Below are 27,085 nucleotides of genomic sequence, written 5' to 3' on the forward strand. Positions count from 1 at the left end.
GGGGGGGGGGAAGAGGAGAGGGGAGGGGAGAGGGGACGGGAGGGAGAAGGGGGGACGGAGAGGAGAGGGGGGGGAGAGGGGGGACGGGAGAGAGAGAGAGGGGGACGGAGGGAGAGAGAGGAGGTGGGACGGGAGAGGGGGGGACGGGAGAGAGAGGGGGGGGGATGGAGGATGGAGGGGGGAAGGCGTTGGTGGGGGGGAGAGAGAAGCGGGAGAGGGCGCCGGGGAAGCACAAGCGTCCTGTACCCATCAATGATCAGGGCTCTCATAAGGTGCTTTCTTGTCACAGACAGGGCAAACCCACGTGGCCTTCTTCTCGTTCATCTGTAGGTAGAGCGCGGCATCGAAGCACTGCAGGTGAGTGCAGGTCACGGCACGGCACGGCACCGACAGCCTCATCTTTCCCAGCTGTACAAACAAAGACCATTTAGTCCGATTCACCCAAAAACATTCAGCCGGCGCCGGGCGAGGGGAGGGAGGGGCGCCCGGCCCACGGGTACACCTCAGTCCTCACCCCATTACTCAGTGCTGCCTGTGGGGCCTGGTTTGTCGGACTCAGTAAACCGATTAGAATCTCCCTTCAGCAGCAAGGTTTGGTCAAGGGCCTGAGGAGCTGACCCTTGACCTTGTCTGTATATCATCATCTCCATCTCGCAGGCAATAACCTGCCGTGACTGATTCAAACCAGTTCCCAACGCGCTCTCACTCGTACCAAGCCAGAAAGGCTCCAAGTCAACAATCAAATGGAAGCAAAATGTACACTTCGGTCAGTTACAAACAAACGTACAAAAAGGCAGACTCGCAGAGCCCTCCTGCCCATCAGTCCTCGCCCAGTGGGAGACACTTGTCCCACACTCCCCACACACCGAGTACTCCAACTCTGGGGAGGAGAGTTTGAGGAAAAACCGCCGGGTGGTCCCTCCCCAAGGAGACCATGGTTAGCTGGCACCCAGCATCAGATGCACCTGGTCTAACTCCTCCATGTCCCAAGGAGCAGGGTCTAGACAGGACCAGAAACAGGCTGGTATCAAAGGTCACAGCCATTTTATCCCAATTTACCTCTGGTCCAATCATAGCCGAAATGTTAGCATCACCATGTTAAATCGCAACTCCCCACTCACTGGTCAGGTCTGGCAGCCTGTGTGTGGGTTATAATTTACTGCAGATTCACCTAATTCTTCATTAGAGCTTGCATTAATATTCAGCCATTCTGTGACCCAATCTCTCAGCTCCATTAAATACCTCAATAATGTCACCTCTAATCCGCCTCATTCCCAGTAGACATCGAGTGCCCTTGCTCTCCGCACCGCTCAGGCCCGATGCCCGCTGTGTTGGTGCAGGCAGGAGACAAATGTATTTCTCTGCACTTTTCTATTTAACAACTGCTCAAATGATTTGGAGAGAGATGATGATGAAACAAAGGCTGATTTGTATATGAAATGGCTCTCTCTACCTGCGCTGCAATAATCGAACGCGCCATTATACAGGTACGCACCGGGCAGCTCTCTCTACCTGCGCTACAATAATCGAGCGCGCCATTGTACAGGTACGCACTGGATGGCGCTCTCTACTGGCCTACAATAATCGAGCGCGCCATTGTACAGGTACGCACCGGGCAGCTCTCTCTACCTGCGCTACAATAATCGAGCACGCCATTGTACAGGTACGCACCGGGCAGCTCTCTCTACCCTGCGCTACAATAATCGAGCGCGCCATTGTACAGGTACGCACCGGGCAGCTCTCTCTACCTGCGCTACAATAATCGAGCGCGCCATTGTACAGGTACGCACCGGGCAGCTCTCTCTACCTGCGCTACAATAATCGAGCGCGCCATTGTACAGGTACGCACCGGGCAGCTCTCTCTACCTGCGCTACAATAATCGAGCGCGCCATTGTACAGGTACGCACCGGGCAGCTCTCTCTACCTGCGCTACAATAATCGAGCGCGCCATTGTACAGGTACGCACCGGGCAGCTCTCTCTACCTGCGTTACAATAATCGAGCGTGCCATTGTACAGGTACGCACCGGGCAGCTCTCTCTACCTGCGCTACAATAATCGAGCGCGCCATTGTACAGGTACGCACCGGGCAGCTCTCTCTACCTGCGCTACAATAATTGAGCACGCCATTGTACAGGTACGCACCGGGCAGATTAGCGATACACGTAAACTCGTTGTGGCGATCTCACTGTCAGGGTCTGCAGTCAGCTTCTCTTTGACTGTAATAAAAACAAACAAGAGTTCAGTCCCAGTACAGACCCCAGCAGCAAAGATTCTCTACCTGTAGCCGGCCGGTGACAGGGGCGATATCACATTCCAAGTATCGCGCTGTCCACCTGGGGAGTAAACAGCAGGTGCCAACAGGACTGTGGGGACATCACAGGCAAAGCCAATGTCCACGCAAGGTACTTCGCAGTGGGTCACTGGCGAGGGAGCAGGAGCAGGAATCCTGGCTGCTTTCTCCCCTCACTAACCCAAAAGTTATCTTTCAGCACGCTGCCCGAGAATCACTTGTTTTCTGAAGCTACTTCTCTGGAGTTTCCCGGGTTCTAGTGGAACAGAACAGCTGTGGCTGGGTGGGGGGGGGGGAGGAGAGAGAGAAGGGACACACCCCCAGTATCTGGACACCGACCATTGGCGGGTTTGTGACTGGAGGAAGTCCTGTAACTGGGCTCCATCCTGTCCTCGGCCCATGTTCACATGGCGGGGCTGTCTAGTGATCCGGAAATTCCCCGTCCACAGCCCAGGGTCTCACGGGCTAATGGTAGATCCTGTTGCTGCAGATCTCGGAACATAGATTGGGATAGGAGTTGGGATGCTCCTGGTGTGTGTGGATCAGGACCACAAGGATCGCCGTGTGCTTACCATGGAGTCGAGGGGAGCGAGGAAGCAGACACTCGACCCACAGCTCATTATTTAACTGATGTTTGAAGAGGGCAGCACTTTTGGTGATGGCAGTTCACGTTAGTGCAATGGACCCCACCCCATCCCCCCCACAAACCAATCAGGGAACTCCCACCCACCTAGCCCCCCCCCCCGGGGACCCCCACCCATCGCGCTTACTCAGGGCCCGTGAGTGGTCCGGGTTTCGGATCCCCTTGGCTCGCAGTCTTTGCAGGAGCGTTGCGGACGTCAGCTGCTTGACCAGATACACAGAAACAGAGTAATTCTGTTCAAAAAGACAAAAAAGACAGCGAGATTTGTCAGCAAAGAGCCACAGAGCCTTCACAGAACACAAAGCAGATAGTGTGCGAGCACTATTTTATATATATATATTATATATAGAGCGTGCGAGCACTATTTTATATATATATATTATATAGAGAGTGCGAGCACTATTTTATATATATATATTATATAGAGAGTGCGAGCACTATTTTATATATATATATATTATATAGAGAGTGCGAGCACTATATATTATATAGAGTGCGAAATATATATATTATTTAGAGTGCGAGCACTATTTTATATATATATCATAGAGAGTGCGAGCACTATTTTATATATATATATATTTTATAGAGAGTGCGAGCACTATTATATATATATATTATATATATAGAGAGAGAGAGAGTGCGAGCACTATTTTATATATATATATTATATAGAGTACGAGCACTATTTTATACTATATATATTATAGAGAGTGCGAGCACTATTTTATATATATATATTATCGAGAGTGCGAGCACTATTTTATATATATATATATATTATAGAGAGTGCGAGCACTATTTTATATATATATTTTATATCGAGAGTGCAAGCACTATTTTGTATATATATATTATAGAGAGTGCGAGCACTATTTTATATATATATTTTATATCGAGAGTGCGAGCACTATGGTTGACGGAGGGGTTCTGCCCGAAGCCAGGGGGACTCACCCTGCCATACTCCGAGGACCAGTTAACGGTGATCATGTTGGGGATAGTTGCTGTGAGCTTGACGAGCGAAGTGACGTTGACTGGGCGACTGGGACGCTTGGGCTCCACTCCGTTTTTGGTGGGCGGAAGGTATCCCTAGAAAGAGAAAGGTAACTGAAGTTTAAGTCTCAAAAACTTGTCCCCTTTCCAGAGCCGAGCCTCACCACAAGCCTGCCCTCTAATTCACTCTCCACAAACTCATTAATCTTGAAAGCCTCACCCCCAATGGCTCGGCGATTTCACCGAGTGGAGCACAGGAGGATCCCATGCTCTATCCTGTTCTGTATTGGTCAGCTTCAAAAGCAATCTTGTTTTGAACTTCCCAAGGGTTTTGGGAGAAGCAGAGCCTGCTCAGAGTAAAAGGAAGATTGGACTCTGTAAACAGACACAGATTGTGCCAGCGTATAGTATCGGACTCACCCAGGGTACTGCTGGCGGAGGAATCAACATATGCTGTTTTCAAATGTGGAGCTCATCAAAGGAACAAGGAAGGCGTCACATGAAGCAACAGTGAAATACTGTCGACTTGTTTTAGCTTAGTAGAGTTCCTCTTGACTCTGTCACAAGACCTAAGGGAGCAGAGCTTCCCCTTTTGTGAACAGATGGTAACCATTGGGCGAGGCGATGCAGGGAGAAGCCCTTCGTCATGGTGTACGAGGGACACTGCCTTTTCAATCCAACAAATCCACCCAGCTGTTCAGAGAATCGAAACAGGTTCACGGGAGGAATCGGATTGGCCACTTCACTCGACCCAAGCCGCTGGAAGGACCTCACTCTTCATTCAAAGTAGATTTTTGTTCCAAAATATTTGAATAATGTAGATCGAGGATCTTTATCCACATGGACCGATAATCTCAATGGAGTAACTAAATTGAGTCTGGGCTGCCGAGAGCCCGGGTGGGGGAGAGAGAAGGGACATTCTGGCACGGACACTGGGAGACGGCAGTGAGCAGAGGGGGATCTTTCTGGATCACTTACCGGTAAAGGGCAGAGCTTCCCGTTGACTTTCACAAATAAATTAGGAGGGAAGTAATCCTCCTGGGGGCAGCTGGTCTCACACAAACAAAACCTGCGGAGAAAGATACTGAGTCACTGTAACTAGTGGAGCCCCCGCCCCCGACACACGGAGCCCCCACGCAACCCCCCCCCCCGACACACGGAGCCCCCCCCCGACACACGGTGCCCCCCCCCCGACACACGGTGCCCCGCCCCCGACACACGGAGCCCCCACGCAACCCCCCCCCCCCGACACACGGAGCCCCACGACCCCCCCCCGACACACGGTGCCCCGCCCCCGACACACGGTGCCCCCACGCAACCCCCCCCCGACACACGGTGCCCCCACCGACACACGGAGCCCCACGACCCCCCCCCGACACACGAGCCCCCCCCGACACACGGTGCCCCCCCCGACACACGGTGCCCCCCCGACACACGGAGCCCACGACCCCCCCCCGACACACGGTGCACCACCGACACACGGAGCCCCACGACCCCCCCCCGACACACGGAGCCCACGACCCCCCCCGACACACGGTGCCCCCCCCCGACACATGGTGCCCCCCCCGACACACGGTGCCCCCCCGACACACGGTGCCCCCCCGACACACGGTGCCCCCCGACACACGGTGCCCCACGCACCCCCCCCCCCGACACACGGTGCCCCCCCCCGACACATGGTGCCCCCCCGACACACGGTGCCCCCCCCCGACACACGGTGCCCCCCCCCCGACACAGTGCCACCCACCGACACACGGTGCCCCCCCCGACACACGGTGCCCCCCCCGACACAGTGCCACCCCCCGACACACGGTGCCCCCCCCCGACACAGTGCCACCCCCTGACACACGGTGCCCCCCCCCCGACACACGGTGCCCCCCCGACACACGGAGCCCCACGACCCCCCCCGACACACGGTGCCCCCCCCGACACACGGAGCCCCACGACCCCCCCCGACACACGGTGCCCCCCCCGACACACGGAGCCCCACGACCCCCCCCGACACACGGTGCCCCCCCCCCCGACACACGGTGCCCCCCCCCGACACACGGAGCCCACGACCCCCCCGACACACGGAGCCCCCCCCCGACACACGGTGCCCCCCCCCCCGACACACGGTGCCCCCCCCGACACACGGGAGCCCCACGACCCCCCCCCGACACACGGTGCCCCCCCCCCCCCCGACACAGTGCCACCCCCCCGACACACGGTGCCCCCCCCCGACACAGTGCCCCCCCGACACACGGAGCCCCACGACCCCCCCCCAACACACGGTGCCCCCCCGACACACGGTGCCCCCCCCCGACACACGGTGCCCCCCCCCCCAACACACGGTGCCCCCCCCGACACACGGTGCCCCCCCCGACACACGGTGCCCCCCCCCCGACACACGGTGCCCCCCCCCCCGACACACGGTGCCCCCCCCCCCGACACACGGTGACCCCCCCTGACACACGGAGTCCCACGACCCCCCCCAACACACGGTGACCCCCCCGACACACGGTGACCCCCCTGACACACGGAGCCCCACGACCCCCCCCCCCCAACACACACACACTACCACAGTCAGACACCCCTATAAGGGTAGTGGAAATTTGTTACACTGTGGTGCAAAAGACTGACTGATAGATCTGTATTGGGTATGGGTAACAAGGGATTATGGGTAACAAGGGATTATGGGTAACAAGGGATTATGGGTCAAAGGCAGGTGAATGAAGTCAAGATACAGATCAGCCATCTCATTGAATGACGGAGCAGCCACAAGGGGCCTCCCCGTTTCTATGTTCCACACTCATTCAGGGACGTCTCGCACACGAATAGGGCACCACACCCCCCCCAGTCCAATACTGTACCCCCACACACAAGGACAACTACATCCAACACTTCCCATATCTACAACTCCATCCTCTCCTTGCCCACCCCCAGAATTTACTAATAAACTGAGACAATGGTTGAAACTCGCTTCAACTCTCCCTCCTCCTCTGACAGAAAGTCACTCGTCCTTTACAACAGCTCCGTCCCACCCCACAGCCCCAAGCTGGCCTGCACAGATCCAGTTCTCAGAAATCAGAGCGATCGACACTCCTGCTCAGGGAACACTGCCGGACCACCTCACTCCCTCCGGTGGATAAACTCCAAGCTTTTCATCGTCAGAGGGACCAATCCACCGAGAATGTGAACTCTGCCCGCACACAACAATCCCCCGCGACCAGTAACCCGCCCCCTCACCTCAGTTGTACCTGCACCGTGTGATCACCTTTAGCTCCAAGTAACAAGTCTCTGAAAAGGAAACCAAGTGTTAATCAATCAATCACTTCACTGAGTGGGCAGTGCTCAGAAGGGACGTCACCCTGCGTGCTGGCCTGCGAATTAAAATCTGTGTCACTGTTGAAGGCTTAACATGTAAATGCAGCAGCAGCCACAGGTTTATCCCAGTGAGTGTGGGGTCAGAGGATCGGTGAACAAGCAGCAAAACACGAGAGCAATTTCGGATTCTCCTGCCCATTACAACCGGCAGTCAAAGTGGAGAAGGACAGGCTTGTGCAGAGCGAGGGATCGGACAATTCCCTCGCACACTGTGCATCAGTGCCGTACCCACTGCCCCTCCCACAGTGCCTACCCACTGCCCCTCCCACAGTGCCAACCCACTGCCCCTCCCACAGTGCCTACCCACTGCCCCTCCCACAGTGCCGTACCCACTGCCCCTCCCACAGTGCCGTACCCACTGCCCCTCCCACAGTGCCGTACCCACTGCCCCTCCCACAGTGCCTACCCACTGCCCCTCCCACAGTGCCTACCCACTGCACCTCCCACAGTGCCTACCCACTGCCCCTCCCACAGTGCCTCACCAATTGCCCCTCCCACAGTGACAGACCCACTGCCCCTCCCCCAGTGACAGACCCACTGCCCCTCCCACAGTGCCGTACCCACTGCCCCTCCCACAGTGACAGACCCACAGCCCCTCCCACAGTGACAGACCCACAGCCCCTCCCACAGTGACAGACCCACTGCCCCTCCCACAGGGACAGACCCACTGCCCCTCCCACAGTGCCATACCCACTGCCCCTCCCACAGTGCCAGACCCACTGCCCCTCCCACAGCAACAGACCCACTGCCCCTCCCACAGTGCCGTACCCACTGCCCCTCCCACAGTGCCGTACCAACTGCCCCTCCCAGTGCCGTACCCACTGCCCCTCCCACAGTGACAGACCCACTGCCCCTCCCACAGTGCCGTACCCACTGCCCCTCCCACAGTGCCGTTCCCACTGCCCCTCCCACAGTGCCTAGCCACTGCCCCTCCCACAGTGCCGTACCCACTGCCCCTCCCACAGTGACAGACCCACTGCCCCTCCCACAGTGCCGTACCCACTGCCCCTCCCACAGTGACAGACCCACTGCCCCTCCCACAGTGCCGTTCCCACTGCCCCTCCCACAGTGCCTAGCCACTGCCCCTCCCACAGTGCCGTACCCACTGCCCCTCCCACAGTGACAGACCCACTGCCCCTCCCACAGTGCCGTACCCACTGCCCCTCCCACAGTGACAGACCCACTGTCCCTCCCACAGTGACAGACCCACTGCCCCCTCCCACAGTGACAGAACCACTGCCCCGCCCACAGTGCCATACCCACTGCCCCTCCCACAGTGCCGACCCACTGCCCCTCCCACAGTGCCTACCCACTGCCCCTCCCACAGTGACATCCCACTGCCCCTCCCACAGTGCCATACCCACTGCCCCTCCCACAGTGCCTACCCACTGCCCCTCCCACAGTGCCTACCCACTGCCCCTCCCACAGTGCCTACCCACTGCCCCTCCCAGTGCCTACCCACTGCCCCTCCCAGTGCCTACCCACTGCCCCTCCCACAGTGACAGACCCACTGCCCCTCCCACAGTGCCGTACCCACTGCCCCTCCCACAGTGCCGTACCCACTGCCTCTCCCACAGTGCCGTACCCACTGCCCCTCCCACAGTGCCGTACCCACTGCCTCTCCCACAGTGCCGTACCCACAGCCCCTCCCACACTGCCAGACCCACAGCCCCTCCCACAGTGACAGACCCACAGCCCCTCCCACAGTGACAGACCCACAGCCCCTCCCACAGTGACAGACCCACTGCCCCTCCCACAGTGACAGACCCACTGCCCCTCCCACAGTGCCATACCCACTGCCCCTCCCACAGCGCCAGACCCACAGCCCCTCCCACAGTGACAGACCCACAGCCCCTCCCACAGTGACAGACCCACTGCCCCTCCCCCAGTGACAGACCCACTGCCCCTCCCACAGTGCCGTACCCACTGCCCCTCCCACAGTGCCGTACCCACTGCCCCTCCCACAGTGCCGTACCCACTGCCCCTCCCACAGTGCCGTACCCACTGCCCCTCCCACAGTGACAGACCCACAGCCCCTCCCACAGTGACAGACCCACAGCCCCTCCCACAGTGACAGACCCACTGCCCCTCCCACAGTGACAGACCCACTGCCCCTCCCACAGTGACAGACCCACTGCCCCTCCCACAGTGCCAGACCCACTGCCCCTCCCACAGTGCCATACCCACTGCCCCTCAGTGCCTACCCACTGCCCCTCCCACAGTGCCATACCCACTGCCCCTCCCACAGTGCCATACCCACTGCCCCTCCCACAGTGCCATACCCACTGCCCCTCCCACAGTGCCATACCCACTGCCCCTCCCACAGTGCCTACTCACTGCCCCTCCCACAGTGCCTACCCACTGCCCCTCCCACAGTGCCTACCCACTGCCCCTCACACAGTGCCGACCCACTGCCCCTCACACAGTGCCTACCCACTGCCCCTCACACAGTGCCTACCCACTGCCCCTCCGACAGTGACAGACCCACTGCCCCCTCCCACAGTGCCTACCCACTGCCCCTCCCACAGTGACGTACCCACTGCCCCTCCCACAGTGCCGTACCCACTGCCCCTCCCACAGTGCCTACCCACTGCCCCTCCCACAGTGACAGACCCACTGCCCCTCCCACAGTGACAGACCCACTGCCCCTCCCACAGTGCCGTACCCACTGCCCCTCCCAGTGCCGTACCCACTGCCCCTCCCAGTGCCGTACCCACTGCCCCTCCCACAGTGACAGACCCACTGCCCCTCCCACAGTGCCGTACCCACTGCCCCTCCCACAGTGCCGTCCTCACTGCCCCTCCCACAGTGCCGTACCCACTGCCCCTCCCACAGTGCCTTACCCACTGCCCCTCCCACAGTGCCGTACCCACTGCCCCTCCCACAGTGACAGACCCACTGCCCCTCCCACAGTGCCGTACCCACTGCCCCTCCCACAGTGCCGTACCCACTGCCCCTCCCACAGTGCCAGACCCACTGCCCCTCCCACAGTGACAGACCCACTGCCCCACCCACAGTGACAGACCCACTGCCCCTCCCACAGTGACAGACCCACTGCCCCTCCCACAGTGCCAGACCCACTGCCCCTCCCACAGCGCCAGACCCACTGCCCCTCCCACAGTGCCGTACTCACTGCCCCTCCCACAGTGCCAGGCCCACTGCCCCCTCCCACAGTGACATACCCACTGCCCATCCCACAGTGACAGACCCACTGCCCCCCCACAGTGACAGACCCACTGCCCATCCCACAGTGCCGTACTCACTGCCCCTCCCACAGTGACAGACCCACTGCCCCTCCCACAGTGCCTACCCACTGCCCCTCCCACAGTGACAGACCCACTGCCCCACCCAGAGTGACAGACCCACTGCCCCTCCCACAGTGGCATACCCACTGCCCCTCCCACAGTGCCTTACCCACTGCCCCTCCCACAGTGCCTACCCACTGCCCCTCCCACAGTGCCGGACCCACTGCCCCTCCCACAGTGGCATACCCACTGCCCCTCCCACAGTGGTATATCCACTGCCCCTCCCACAGTGCCTACCCACTGCCCCTCCCACAGTGACAGACCCACTGCCCCTCCCACAGTGCCTACCCACTGCCCCCTCCCACAGTGACAGACCCACTGCCCCCTCCCACAGTGACAGACCCACTGCCCCTCCCACAGTGACAGACCCACTGCCCCTCCCACAGTGACATACCCACTGCCCCTCCCACAGTGACAGACCCACTGCCCCTCCCAGTGACAGACCCACTGCCCCTCCCACAGTGCCGTACCCACTGCCCCTCCCACAGTGACAGACCCACAGCCCCTCCCACAGTGACAGACCCACTGCCCCTCCCACAGTGACAGACCCACTGCCCCAGCCACAGTGCCAGACCCACTGCCCCTCCCACAGTGACAGACCCACTGCCCCTCCCAGTGACAGACCCACTGCCCCTCCCCCAGTGACAGACCCACTGCCCCTCCCACAGTGCCGTACCCACTGCCCCTCCCACAGTGCCGTACCCACTGCCCCTCCCACAGTGACAGACCCACAGCCCCTCCCACAGTGACAGACCCACAGCCCCTCCCACAGTGACAGACCCACTGCCCCTCCCACAGGGACAGACCCACTGCCCCTCCCACAGTGCCATACCCACTGCCCCTCCCACAGTGCCAGACCCACTGCCCCTCCCACAGCAACAGACCCACTGCCCCTCCCACAGTGCCGTACTCACTGCCCCTCCCACAGTGCCAGACCCAGTGCCCCCTCCCACAGTGACAGACCCACTGCCCCTCCCACAGTGCCATACCCACTGCCCATCCCACAGTGACAGACCCACTGCCCCTCCCAGTGACAGACCCACTGCCCCTCCCCCAGTGACAGACCCACTGCCCCACCCACAGTGCCATACCCACTGCCCCTCAGTGCCTACCCACTGCCCCTCCCACAGTGCCATACCCACTGCCCCTCCCACAGTGCCATACCCACTGCCCCTCCCACAGTGCCATACCCACTGCCCCTCCCACAGTGCCTACCCACTGCCCCTCCCACAGTGCCATACCCACTGCCCCTCCCACAGTGCCTACCCACTGCCCCTCCCACAGTGCCTACCCACTGCCCCTCACAGTGCCTACCCACTGCCCCTCACACAGTGCCTACCCACTGCCCCTCCTACAGTGACAGACCCACTGCCCCCTCCCACAGTGCCTACCCACTGCCCCTCCCACAGTGACAGACCCACTGCCCCTCCCACAGTGCCGTACCCACTGCCCCTCCCAGTGCCGTACCCACTGCCCCTCCCACAGTGCCTACCCACTGCCCCTCCCACAGTGACAGACCCACTGCCCCTCCCACAGTGCGTTACCCACTGCCCCTCCCAGTGCCGTACCCACTGCCCCTCCCACAGTGACGGACCCACTGCCCCTCCCACAGTGCCGTACCCACTGCCCCTCCCACAGTGCCGTCCTCACTGCCCCTCCCACAGTGCCGTACCCACTGCCCCTCCCACAGTGCCTTACCCACTGCCCCTCCCACAGTGCCGTACCCACTGCCCCTCCCACAGTGACAGACCCACTGCCCCTCCCACAGTGACAGACCCACTGCCCCTCCCACAGTGCCGTACCCACTGCCCCTCCCACAGTGCCGTACCCACTGCCCCTCCCACAGTGCCAGACCCACTGCTCCTCCCACAGTGCAGTGACAGACCCACTGCCCCTCCCACAGTGCCAGACCCACTGCCCCTCCCACAGCGACAGACCCACTGCCCCTCCCACAGTGCCGTACTCACTGCCCCTCCCACAGTGACAGACCCACTGCCCCTCCCACAGTGCCATACCCACTGCCCATCCCACAGTGACAGACCCACTGCCCCCCCCCAGTGACAGACCCACTGCCCATCCCACAGTGCCGTACTCACTGCCCCTCCCACAGTGACAGACCCACTGCCCCTCCCACAGTGACAGACCCACTGCCCCTCCCACAGTGCCACACCCACTGCCCCCTCCCACAGTGACAGACCCACTGCCCCTCCCACAGTGACAGACCCACTGCCCCTCCCACAGTGACAGACCCATTGCCCCTCCCAGAGTGACAGACCCACTGCCCCTCCCACAGTGACAGACCCACTGCCCCTCCCACAGTGACAGACCCACTGCCCCTCCCACAGTGCCACACCCACTGCCCCCTCCCACAGTGACAGACCCACTGCCCCTCCCACAGTGACAGACCCACTGCCCCTGCCACAGTGACAGACCCACTGCCCCTCCCACAGTGACAGACCCACTGCCCCTCCCAGAGTGACAGACCCACTGCCCCTCCCACAGTGGCATACCCACTGCCCCTCCCACAGTGGCATACCCACTGCCCCTCCCCCACTGCCCCTCCCACAGTGGCATACCCACTGCCCCTCCCACAGTGCCTTACCCACTGCCCCTCCCACAGTGCCGGACCCACTGCCCCTCCCACAGTGCCTTACCCACTGCCCTTCCCACAGTGCCTTACCCACTGCCCCTCCCACAGTGACAGACCCACTGCCCCTCCCACAGTGCCTACCCACTGCCCCCTCCCACAGTGACAGACCCACTGCCCCTCCCACATTGCCGTACTCACTGCCCCTCCCACAGTGACATACCCACTGCCCCTCCCACAGTGCCATACCCACTGCCTCTCCCACAGTGACAGACCCACTGCCCCTCCCACAGTGCCTACCCACTGCCCCTCCCACAGTGACAGACCCACTGCCCCCTCCCACAGTGCTGTAGCCACTGCCCCCTCCCACAGTGCCTTACCCACTGCCCCTCCCACAGTGACAGACCCACTGCCCCCTCCCACAGTGCCGTACCCACTGCCCCTCCCACAGTGACAGACCCACTGCCCCTCCCAGTGACAGACCCACTGCCCCTCCCACAGTGCCGTACCCACTGCCCCTCCCACAGTGACAGACCCACAGCCCCTCCCACAGTGCCAGACCCACTGCCCCTCCCACAGCAACAGACCCACTGCCCCTCCCACAGTGCCGTACTCACTGCGCCTCCCACAGTGCCAGACCCACTGCCCCCTCCCACAGTGACAGACCCACTGCCCCTCCCACAGTGCCATACCCACTGCCCATCCCAGTGACAGACCCACTGCCCCTCCCAGTGACAGACCCACTGCCCCTCCCCCAGTGACAGACCCACTGCCCCACCCACAGTGCCATACCCACTGCCCCTCCCCCAGTGACAGACCCACTGCCCCTCCCAGTGACAGACCCACTGCCCCTCCCACAGTGCCATACCCACTGCCCCTCCCACAGTGCCATACCCACTGCCCCTCCCACAGTGACAGACCCACTGCCCCACCCACAGTGCCGTACCCACTGCCCCTCCCACAGTGACAGACCCACAGCCCCTCCCACAGTGCCAGACCCACTGCCCCTCCCACAGCAACAGACCCACTGCCCCTCCCACAGTGCCGTACTCACTGCCCCTCCCACAGTGCCAGACCCACTGCCCCCTCCCACAGTGACAGACCCACTGCCCCTCCCACAGTGCCATACCCACTGCCCATCCCACAGTGACAGACCCACTGCCCCTCCCAGTGACAGACCCACTGCCCCTCCCCCAGTGACAGACCCACTGCCCCACCCACAGTGCCATACCCACTGCCCCTCCCCCAGTGACAGACCCACTGCCCCTCCCAGTGACAGACCCACTGCCCCTCCCCCAGTGACAGACCCACTGCCCCACCCACAGTGCCTACCCACTGTCCCTCACAGTGCCTACCCACTGCCCCTCCCACAGTGCCATACCCACTGCCCCTCCCACAGTGCCATACCCACTGCCCCTCCCACAGTGCCTACCCACTGCCCCTCCCACAGTGCCATACCCACTGCCCCTCCCACAGTGCCTACCCACTGCCCCTCCCACAGTGCCTACACACTGCCCCTCCCACAGTGCCTACACACTGCCCCTCCCACAGTGCCTACACACTGCCCCTCCCACAGTGCCTACACACTGCCCCTCCCACAGTAACAGACCCACTGCCCCCTCCCAGTGCCTACCCACTGCCCCTCCCACAGTGACAGACCCACTGCCCCTCCCACAGTGCCGTACCCACTGCCCCTCCCAGTGCCGTACCCACTGCCCCTCCCACAGTGCCTACCCACTGCCCCTCCCACAGTGACAGACCCACTGCCCCTCCCACAGTGCCGTACCCACTGCCCCTCCCACAGTGCCAGACCCACTGCCCCTCCCACAGCGACAGACCCACTGCCCCTCCCACAGTGCCGTACTCACTGCCCCTCCCACAGTGCCAGGCCCACTGCCCCCTCCCACAGTGACAGACCCACTGCCCCTCCCACAGTGCCATACCCACTGCCCATCCCACAGTGCCATACCCACTGCCCATCCCACAGTGACAGACCCACTGCCCCCGCACAGTGACAGACCCACTGCCCCTCCCACAGTGACAGACCCACTGCCCCTCCCACAGTGCCACACCCACTGCCCCTCCCACAGTGCCGTACTCACTGCCCCTCCCACAGTGACTGACCTACTGCCCCTCCCACAGTGACAGACCCACTGCCCCTCCCAGAGTGACAGACCCACTGCCCCTCCCACAGTGGCATACCCACTGCCCCTCCCACAGTGACAGACCCACTGCCCCTCCCACAGTGCCTACCCACTGCCCCTCCCACAGTGCCGGACCCACTGCCCCTCCCACAGTGACAGACCCACTGCCCCTCCCACAGTGCCTACCCACTGCCCCTCCCACAGTGACAGACCCACTGCCCCTCCCACAGTGACAGACCCACTGCCCCCTCCCACAGTGACAGACCCACTGCCCCTCCCACAATGCCGTACTCACTGCCCCTCCCACAGTGCCATACCCACTGCCCCTCCCACAGTGCCGTACTCACTGCCCCTCCCACAGTGACTGACCTACTGCCCCTCCCACAGTGACTGACCTACTGCCCCTCCCACAGTGACAGACCCACTGCCCCTCCCAGAGTGACAGACCCACTGCCCCTCCCACAGTGCCATACCCACTGCCTCTCCCACAGTGACAGACCCACTGCCCCTCCCACAGTGCCTACCCACTGCCCCTCCCACAGTGACAGACCCACTGCCCCCTCCCACAGTGCCGTACCCACTGCCCCCTCCCACAGTGCCTACCCACTGCCCCTCCCACAGTGACAGACCCACTGCCCCCTCCCACAGTGCCGTACCCACTGCCCCTCCCACAGTGACAGACCCACTGCCCCTCCCAGTGACAGACCCACTGCCCCTCCCACTGCCCCTCCCACAGTGCCGTACTCACTGCCCCTCCCACAGTGCCTACCCACTGCCCCTCCCAGTGACATCCCACTGCCCCTCCCAGTGCCGTACTCACTGCCTCGCCCACAGTGCCGTACCCACTGCCCCTCCCACAGTGACAGACCCACTGCCCCTCCCAGTGCCATACCCACTGCCCCTCCCAGTGCCAGACCTACTGCCCCTCCCACAGTGACAGACCCACTGCCCCTCCCACAGTGACAGACCCACTGCCCCTCCCACAGTGCCGTACCCATTGCCCCTCCCACAGTGCCGTACTCACTGCCTCTCCCACAGTGACAGACCCACTGCCCCTCCCACAGTGCCTACCCACTGCCCCTCCCACAGTGCCTACCCACTGCCCCTCCCACAGTGCCTACCCACTGCCCCTCCCAGTGTGATTACCCACTGCCCCTCCCACAGTGATTACCCACTGCCCCTCTCAGTGATTACCCACTGCCCCTCTGTGACATACCCACTGCCCCTCCCACAGTGCCGACCCACTGCCCCTCCCACAGTGACAGACCCACTGCCCCTCCCACAGTGACAGACCCACTGCCCCTCCCACAGTGACAGACCCACTGCCCCTCCCACAGTGCCGTACTTACTGCCCCTCCCACAGTGACAGACCCACTGCCCCTCCCACAGTGCCGTACCCACTGCCCCTCCCACAGTGCCGTACTCACTGCCCCTCCCACAGTGACAGACCCACTGCCCCTCCCACTGCCCCTCCCACAGTGCCGTACCCACTGCCCCTCCCAGTGACAGACCCACTGCCCCTCCCACAGTGCCGTACTCACTGCCCCTCCCACAGTGCCGTACCCACTGCCCCTCCCACAGTGCCATACCCACTGCCCCTCCCACCGTGACAGACCCACTGCCCCTCCCACAGTGCCGTACCCACTGCCCCTCCCACAGTGCCGTACCCACTGCCCCTCCCAGTGACAGACCCACTCCCCCTCCCACAGTGCCGTACTCACAGCCCCTCCCACAGTGCCGTACCCACTGCCCCTCCCACAGTGCCATACCCACTGCCCCTCCCACAGTGACAGACCCACTGCCCCCTCCCACAGTGACAGACCCACTGCCCCTCCCACAGTGCCGACCCACTGCCCCTCCCACAGTGACAGACCCACTGCCCCTCCCACAGTGACATACCCACTGCCCCCTCCCACAGTGACATACCCACTGCTCCTCCCAGTGACAGACCCACTGCCCCTCCCACAGTGCCGTACCCACTGCCCCTCCCACAGTGCCGACCCACTGCCCCTCCCACAGTGACAGACCCACTGCCCCTCCCACAGTGACAGACCCACTGCCCCCTCCCACAGTGACATACCCACTGCCCCCTCCCACAGTGACATACCCACTGCTCCTCCCAGTGACAGACCCACTGCCCCTCCCACAGTGCCGTACTCACTGCCCCTCCCACAGTGACAGACCCACTGCCCCTCCCAGTGACAGACACACTGCCCCTCCCAGTGACAGACCCACTGCCCCTCCCAGTGACAGACCCACTGCCCCTCCCACAGTGCCGTACTCACTGCCCCTCCCACAGTGACAGACCCACTGCCCCTCCGTGACAGACCCACTGCCCCTCCCACAGTGACAGACCCACTGCCCCTCCCACAGTGCCACACCCACTGCCCCCTCCCACAGTGCCTACCCACTGCCCCCTCCCACAGTGACAGACCCACTGCCCCTCCCACAGTGACAGACCCACTGCCCCTCCCACAGTGGCATACCCACTGCCCCTCCCACAGTGCCTTACCCAATGCCCCTCCCACAGTGCCGACCCACTGCCCCTCCCAGTGACAGACCCACTGCCCCCTCCCACAGTGACAGACCCACTGCCCCTCCCACAGTGCCGTACTCACTGCCCCTCCCACAGTGACAGACCCACTGCCCCTTCCAGTGACAGACCCACTGCCCCTCCCACAGTGCCTACCCACTGCCCCTCCCACAGTGCCGTACCCACTGCCCCTCCCACAGTGACAGACCCACTGCCCCTCCCACAGTGACAGACCCACTGCCCCTCCCACAGTGACAGACCCACTGCCCCTCCCACAGTGACAGACCCACTGCCCCTCCCACAGTGACAGACCCACTGCCCCTCCCACAGTGCCTACCCACTGCCTCTCCCACAGTGCCTACCCACTGCCCTTCCCACAGTGCCATACCCACTGCCCCTCCCACAGTGCCGTCACCACTCCCCCTCCCACAGTGACAGACCCACTGCCCCTCCCACAGTGACAGACCCACTGCCCCTCCCACAGTGACAGACCCACTGCCCCTCCCACAGTGACAGACCCACTGCCCCTCCCACAGTGCCGTACTCACTGCCCCTCCCACAGTGCCGTACTCACTGCCCCTCCCACAGTGCCGTACTCACTGCCCCTCCCACAGTGCCAGACCCACTGCCCCTCCCACAGTGACAGACCCACTGCCCCTCCCACAGTGACAGACCCACTGCCCCTCCCACAGTGACAGACCCACTTGCCCCTCCCACAGTGCCGACCCACTGCCCCTCCCACAGTGCCGACCCACTGCTCCTCCCAGTGACAGACCCACTGCCCCTCCCACAGTGACAGACCCACTGCCCCTCCCACAGTGCCGACCCACTGCCCCTCCCACAGTGCCGACCCACTGCCCCTCCCACAGTGACAGACCCACTGCCCCTCCCACAGTGACAGACCCACTGCCCCTCCCACAGTGACAGACCCACTGCCCCTCCCACAGTGACAGACCCACTGCCCCTCCCACAGTGCCGTACTCACTGCCCCTCCCACAGTGCCGTACTCACTGCCCCTCCCACAGTGACAGACCCACTGCCCCTCCCACAGTGCCACACCCACTGCCCCCTCCCACAGTGACAGACCCACTGCCCCTCCCAGTGACAGACCCACTGCCCCTCCCAGAGTGACAGACCCACTGCCCCTCCCACAGTGGCATACCCACTGCCCCTCCCACAGTGCCTCACCCACTGCCCCTCCCACAGTGCCTACCCACTGCCCCTCCCACAGTGACAGACCCACTGCCCCTCCCACAGTGCCATACCCACTGCCCCTCCCACAGCGCCAGACCCACTGCCCCTCCCACAGCAACAGACCCACTGCCCCTCCCACAGTGCCGTACTCACTGCCCCTCCCACAGTGCCAGACCCACTGCCCCCTCCCACAGTGACAGACCCACTGCCCATCCCACAGTGACAGACCCACTGCCCCTCCCAGTGACAGACCCACTGCCCCTCCCCCAGTGACAGACCCACTGCCCCTCCCCCAGTGACAGACCCACTGCCCCACCCAGTGCCATACCCACTGCCCCTCCCACAGTGCCATACCCACTGCCCCTCCCACAGTGCCATACCCACTGCCCCTCCCACAGTGCCTACCCACTGCCCCTCCCACAGTGCCATACCCACTGCCCCTCCCACAGTGCCTACCCACTGCCCCTCCCACAGTGCCTACCCACTGCCCCTCCCACAGTGCCTACCCACTGCCCCTCCCACAGTGCCTACCCACTGCCCCTCCTACAGTGACAGACCCACTGCCCCCTCCCAGTGCCTACCCACTGCCCCTCCCACAGTGACAGACCCACTGCCCCTCCCACAGTGCCGTACCCACTGCCCCTCCCAGTGCCGTACCCACTGCCCCTCCCACAGTGCCTACCCACTGCCCCTCCCACAGTGACAGACCCACTGCCCCTCCCACAGTGCCGTACCCACTGCCCCTCCCACATTAACGGACCCACTGCCCCTCCCACAGTGCCGTACCCACTGCCCCTCCCACAGTGCCGTACCCACTGCCCCTCCCACAGTGCCGTCCTCACTGCCCCTCCCACAGTGCCGTACCCACTGCCCCTCCCACAGTGACAGACCCACTGCCCCTCCCACAGTGACAGACCCACTGCCCCTCCCACAGTGCCGTACCCACTGCCCCTCCCACAGTGCCGTACCCACTGCCCCTCCCACAGTGCCAGACCCACTGCCCCTCCCACAGCGACAGACCCACTGCCCCTCCCACAGTGCCGTACTCACTGCCCCTCCCACAGTGGAAGGCCCACTGCCCCCTCCCACAGTGACAGACCCACTGCCCCTCCCACAGTGCCATACCCACTGCCCATCCCACAGTGACAGACCCACTGCCCCCCCACAGTGACAGACCCACTGCCCCCCCACAGTGAGACTCACTGCCCCTCCCACAGTGACAGACCCACTGCCCCTCCGTGACAGACCCACTGCCCCTCCCACAGTGACAGACCCACTGCCCCTCCCACAGTGACAGACCCACTGCCCCTCCCACAGTGACAGACCCACTGCCCCTCCCACAGTGCCTTACCCACTGCCCCTCCCACAGTGCCTTACCCACTGCCCCTCCCACAGTGCCTTACCCACTGTCCCTCCCACAGTGCCTACCCAATGCCCCTCCCACAGTGCCGGACCCACTGCCCCTCCCACAGTGGCATACCCACTGCCCCTCCCACAGTGCCTTACCCACTGCCCCTCCCACAGTGCCTACCCACTGCCCCTCCCACAGTGACAGACCCACTGCCCCTCCCACAGTGCCTACCCACTGCCCCTCCCACAGTGACAGACCCACTGCCCCCTCCCACAGTGACAGACCCACTGCCCCTACCACAGTGCCGTACTCACTGCCCCTCCCACAGTGCCATACCCACTGCCCCTCCCACAGTGCCATACCCACTGCCTCTCCCACAGTGACAGACCCACTGCCCCTCCCACAGTGCCTACCCACTGCCCCTCCCACAGTGACTATCCACTGCCCCCTCCCACAGTGCCGTACCCACTGCCCCCTCCCACAGTGCCTACCCACTGCCCCCTCCCACAGTGACAGACCCACTGCCCCCTCCCACAGTGCCGTACCCACTGCCCCTCCCACAGTGACAGACCCACTGCCCCTCCCACAGTGCCGTACCCACTGCCCCTCCCACAGTGCCTACCCACTGCCCCTCCCACAGTGACATCCCACTGCCCCTCCCAGTGCCGTACTCACTGCCTCGCCCACAGTGCCGTACCCACTGCCCCTCCCACAGTGACAGACCCACTGCCCCTCCCAGTGCCATTCCCACTGCCCCTCCCAGTGCCAGGCCTACTGCCCCTCCCACAGTGACAGACCCACTGCCCCTCCCACAGTGCCGTACTCACTGCCCCTCCCACAGTGACATCCCACTGCCACCCCCACAGTGCCGTACCCATTGCCCCTCCCACAGTGCCGTACTCACTGCCTCTCCCACAGTGACAGACCCACTGCCCCTCCCACAGTGCCTACCCACTGCCCCTCCCACAGTGCCTACCCACTGCCCCTCCCACAGTGCCTACCCACTGCCCCTCCCACACTGCCTACCCACTGCCCCTCCCACACTGCCTACCCACTGCCCCTCCCAGTGTGATTACCCACTGCCCCTCCCAGTGATTACCCACTGCCCCTCCCAGTGTGATTACCCACTGCCCCTTCCAGAGTGCCGTAACCACTGCCCCTCCCAGTGTGATTACCCACTGCCCCTCCCACAGTGATTACCCACTGCCCCTCCCACAGTGATTACCCACTGCCCCTCCCACAGTGCCGACCCACTGCCCCTCCCACAGTGACAGACCCACTGCCCCTCCCACAGTGCCGTACTCACTGCCCCTCCCACAGTGACTGACCTACTGCCCCTCCCACAGTGCCGTACTTACTGCCCCTCCCACAGTGACAGACCCACTGCCCCTCCCACAGTGCCGTACCCACTGCCCCTCCCACAGTGCCGGACTCACTGCCCCTCCCACAGTGACAGACCCACTGCCCCTCCCACAGTGCCGTACCCACTGCCCCTCCCAGTGCCGTACTCACTGCCCCTCCCACAGTGCCAGACCCACTGCCCCTCCCACAGTGCCGTACTCACTGCCCCTCCCACAGTGCCGTACTTACTGCCCCTCCCACAGTGACAGACCCACTGCCCCTCCCACAGTGCCGTACTCACTGCCCCTCCCACAGTGCCGTACTCACTGCCCCTCCCACAGTTACAGACCCACTGCCCCTCCCACAGTGCCGTACCCACTGCCCCTCCCACAGTGCCGTACCCACTGCCCCTCCCAGTGACAGACCCACTGCCCCTCCCACAGTGACAGACCCACTGCCCCTCCCACAGTGACAGACCCACTGCCCCTCCGTGACAGACCCACTGCCCCTCCGTGACAGACCCACTGCCCCTCCCACAGTGACAGACCCACTGCCCCTCCCACAGTGCCACACCCACTGCCCCCTCCCACAGTGCCTACCCACTGCCCCTCCCACAGTGACAGACCCACTGCCCCTCCCACAGTGGCATACCCACTGCCCCTCCCACAGTGGCATACCCACTGCCCCTCCCACAGTGACAGACCCACTGCCCCTCCCACAGTGCCTACCCACTGCCCCTCCCACAGTGCCGTACCCACTGCCCTTCCCACAGTGACAAACCCACTGCCCCTCCCACAGTGACAGACCCACTGCCCCTCCCACAGTGCCGTACCCACTGCCCCTCCCAGTGACAGACCCACTGCCCCTCCCACAGTGCCGTACCCACTGCCCCTCCCAGTGACAGACCCACTGCCCCCTCCCAGTGACAGACCCACTGCCCCTCCCACAGTGCCGTACTCACTGCCCCTCCCACAGTGCCGTACTCACTGCCCCTCCCACAGTGACAGACCCACTGCCCCTCCCACAGTGCCTACCCACTGCCCCTCCCACAGTGACAGACCCACTGCCCCTCCCACAGTGGCATACCCACTGCCCCTCCCACAGTGCCTACCCACTGCCCCTCCCACAGTGCCTTACCCACTGCCCCTCCCACAGTGCCTTACCCACTGCCCCTCCCACAGTGACAGACCCACTGCCCCTCCCACAGTGACAGACCCACTGCCCCTCCCACAGTGACAGACCCACTGCCCCTCCCACAGTGACAGACCCACTGCCCCTCCCACAGTGCCGTACTCACTGCCCCTCCCACAGTGCCGTACCCACTGCTCCTCCCACAGTGACAGACCCACTGCCCCTCCCACAGTGACAGACCCACTGCCCCTCCCACAGTGCCGTACTCACTGCCCCTCCCAGTGACATCCCACTGCCCCTCCCACAGTGCCGTACTCACTGCCCCTCCCACAGTGCCTACCCACTGCCCCTCCCACAGTGCCTACCCACTGCCCCTCCCACAGTGCCGTACTCACTGCCCCTCCCAGTGACAGACCCACTGCCCCCTCCCACAGTGACAGACCCACTGCCCCTCCCACAGTGCCATACCCACTGCCCCTCCCAGTGACAGACCCACTGCCCCTCCCAGTGCCCCCCCAGTGCCCCTCCCACAGTGCCGTACCCACTGCCCCTCCCACAGTGACAGACCCACTGCCCCTCCCACAGTGACAGACCCACTGCCCCTCCCACAGTGACAGACCCATGCCCTTCCCACAGTGACAGACCCACTGCCCCTCCCACAGTGACAGACCCACTGCCCCTCCCACAGTGCCATACTCACTGCCCCTCCCAGTGACAGACCCACTGCCCCTCCCACAGTGACAGACCCACTGCCCCTCCCACAGTGACAGACCCATGCCCTTCCCACAGTGACAGACCCACTGCCCCTCCCACAGTGACAGACCCACTGCCCCTCCCACAGTGCCATACTCACTGCCCCTCCCAGTGACAGACCCACTGCCCCTCCCACAGTGCCGTACTCACTGCCCCTCCCACGGTGACAGACCCACTGCCCACTCCCACAGTGACAGACCCACTGCCCCTCCCAGTGACAGACCCACTGCCCCCTCCCACAGTGCCGTACCCACTGCCCCTCCCACAGTGCCGTACCCACTGCCCCTCCCACAGTGCCGTACCCACTGCCCCTCCCACAGTGCCGTACCCACTGCCCCTCCCAGTGCCATACCCACTGCCCCTCCCACAGTGCCTGCCCACTGCCCCTCCCACAGTGCCTACCCACTGCCCCTCCCACAGTGCCGTACCCACTGCCCCTCCCACATGACAGACCCACTGCCCCTCCCAGAGTGCCTACCCACTGCCCCTCCGTGACATCCCACTGCCCCTCCCACAGTGCCGTACTCACTGCCCCTCCCACAGTGCCGTACTCACTGCCCCTCCCACAGTGCCTACCCAATGCTCCGCCCACAGTGCCTACCCACTGCCCCTCCCACAGTGCCGTCACCACTGCCCCTCCCACAGTGCCTACCCACTGCCCCTCCCACGGTGACAGACCCACTGCCCCCTCCCACAGTGACAGACCCACTGCCCCCTCCCACAGTGACAGACCCACTGCCCCCTCCCAGTGACAGACCCACTGCACCTCCCACAGTGCCACCCCACTGCCCCTCCCACAGTGCCGTAACCACTGCCCCTCCCACAGTGATTACCCACTGCCCCTCTGTGACATACCCACTGCCCCTCCCACAGTGCCGACCCACTGCCCCTCCCACAGTGACAGACCCACTGCCCCTCCCACAGTGCCGTACTCACTGCCCCTCCCACAGTGACAGACCCACTGCCCATCCCACAGTGACAGACCCACTGCCCCTCCCAGTGACTGACCTACTGCCCCCCCACAGTGCCGTACCCACTGCCCCTCCCACAGTGACAGACCCACTGCCCCTCCCACAGTGACTGACCTACTGCCCCCCCACAGTGCCGTACTTACTGCCCCTCCCACAGTGACAGACCCACTGCCCCTCCCACAGTGCCGTACCCACTGCCCCTCCCACAGTGCCGTACTCACTGCCCCTCCCACAGTGACTGACCTACTGCCCCTCCCACAGTGCCGTACTTACTGCCCCTCCCACAGTGACAGACCCACTGCCCCTCCCACAGTGCCGTACCCACTGCCCCTCCCAGTGCCGTACTCACTGCCCCTCCCACAGTGCCAGACCCACTGCCCCTCCCACAGTGCCGTACTCACTGCCCCTCCCACAGTGCCGTACTTACTGCCCCTCCCACAGTGACAGACCCACTGCCCCTCCCACAGTGCCGTACTCACTGCCCCTCCCACAGTGCCGTACTCACTGCCCCTCCCACAGTTACAGACCCACTGCCCCTCCCACAGTGCCGTACCCACTGCCCCTCCCACAGTGCCGTACCCACTGCCCCTCCCAGTGACAGACCCACTGCCCCTCCCACAGTGACAGACCCACTGCCCCTCCCACAGTGACAGACCCACTGCCCCTCCGTGACAGACCCACTGCCCCTCCGTGACAGACCCACTGCCCCTCCCACAGTGACAGACCCACTGCCCCTCCCACAGTGCCACACCCACTGCCCCCTCCCACAGTGCCTACCCACTGCCCCTCCCACAGTGACAGACCCACTGCCCCTCCCACAGTGGCATACCCACTGCCCCTCCCACAGTGGCATACCCACTGCCCCTCCCACAGTGACAGACCCACTGCCCCTCCCACAGTGCCTACCCACTGCCCCTCCCACAGTGCCGTACCCACTGCCCTTCCCACAGTGACAGACCCACTGCCCCTCCCACAGTGACAGACCCACTGCCCCTCCCACAGTGCCGTACCCACTGCCCCTCCCAGTGACAGACCCACTGCCCCTCCCACAGTGCCGTACCCACTGCCCCTCCCAGTGACAGACCCACTGCCCCCTCCCAGTGACAGACCCACTGCCCCTCCCACAGTGCCGTACTCACTGCCCCTCCCACAGTGCCGTACTCACTGCCCCTCCCACAGTGCCTACCCACTGCCCCTCCCACAGTGACAGACCCACTGCCCCTCCCACAGTGGCATACCCACTGCCCCTCCCACAGTGCCTACCCACTGCCCCTCCCACAGTGCCTTACCCACTGCCCCTCCCACAGTGCCTTACCCACTGCCCCTCCCACAGTGACAGACCCACTGCCCCTCCCACAGTGACAGACCCACTGCCCCTCCCACAGTGACAGACCCACTGCCCCTCCCACAGTGACAGACCCACTGCCCCTCCCACAGTGACAGACCCACTGCCCCTCCCACAGTGCCGTACTCACTGCCCCTCCCACAGTGCCGTACCCACTGCCCCTCCCACAGTGACAGACCCACTGCCCCTCCCACAGTGACAGACCCACTGCCCCTCCCACAGTGCCGTACTCACTGCCCCTCCCAGTGACATCCCACTGCCCCTCCCACAGTGCCGTACTCACTGCCCCTCCCACAGTGCCTACCCACTGCCCCTCCCACAGTGCCTACCCACTGCCCCTCCCACAGTGCCGTACTCACTGCCCCTCCCAGTGACAGACCCACTGCCCCCTCCCACAGTGACAGACCCACTGCCCCTCCCACAGTGCCATACCCACTGCCCCTCCCAGTGACAGACCCACTGCCCCTCCCAGTGCCCCCCCAGTGCCCCTCCCACAGTGCCGTACCCACTGCCCCTCCCACAGTGACAGACCCACTGCCCCTCCCACAGTGACAGACCCACTGCCCCTCCCACAGTGACAGACCCATGCCCTTCCCACAGTGACAGACCCACTGCCCCTCCCACAGTGACAGACCCACTGCCCCTCCCACAGTGCCATACTCACTGCCCCTCCCAGTGACAGACCCACTGCCCCTCCCACAGTGACAGACCCACTGCCCCTCCCACAGTGACAGACCCATGCCCTTCCCACAGTGACAGACCCACTGCCCCTCCCACAGTGACAGACCCACTGCCCCTCCCACAGTGCCATACTCACTGCCCCTCCCAGTGACAGACCCACTGCCCCTCCCACAGTGCCGTACTCACTGCCCCTCCCACGGTGACAGACCCACTGCCCCCTCCCACAGTGACAGACCCACTGCCCCTCCCAGTGACAGACCCACTGCCCCCTCCCACAGTGCCGTACCCACTGCCCCTCCCACAGTGCCGTACCCACTGCCCCTCCCACAGTGCCGTACCCACTGCCCCTCCCAGTGCCATACCCACTGCCCCTCCCACAGTGCCTACCCACTGCCCCTCCCACAGTGCCTACCCACTGCCCCTCCCACAGTGCCGTACCCACTGCCCCTCCCACA

The 27,085-nt window shown here is 63.4% G+C and overlaps 1 protein-coding gene across 1 annotated transcript in view; it reads right to left on the bottom strand.

The window, feature by feature from the left end:
* Positions 1-151: 151 nt before the first annotated feature.
* The window catches only part of LOC139240229 (E3 SUMO-protein ligase PIAS3-like), a 64,236-nt gene continuing 37,302 nt past the window's right edge, over positions 152-27,085 (bottom strand). Inside the window, exons 4-9 of the mRNA XM_070868710.1 lie at positions 7,157-7,207; positions 4,907-4,997; positions 3,890-4,024; positions 3,063-3,168; positions 2,145-2,218; positions 152-408 (exon numbers count right to left, since the gene is read on the bottom strand). Of these exons, the coding sequence (XP_070724811.1) occupies positions 250-408; positions 2,145-2,218; positions 3,063-3,168; positions 3,890-4,024; positions 4,907-4,997; positions 7,157-7,207 (616 nt within the window). The 3' untranslated portion in view covers positions 152-249. The remainder of the gene's footprint in view (positions 409-2,144; positions 2,219-3,062; positions 3,169-3,889; positions 4,025-4,906; positions 4,998-7,156; positions 7,208-27,085) is intronic.

The sequence above is a fragment of the Pristiophorus japonicus genome, chromosome 30, assembly GCF_044704955.1.
Source record: "Pristiophorus japonicus isolate sPriJap1 chromosome 30, sPriJap1.hap1, whole genome shotgun sequence".
NCBI classification, from domain to species: domain Eukaryota; kingdom Metazoa; phylum Chordata; class Chondrichthyes; family Pristiophoridae; genus Pristiophorus; species Pristiophorus japonicus.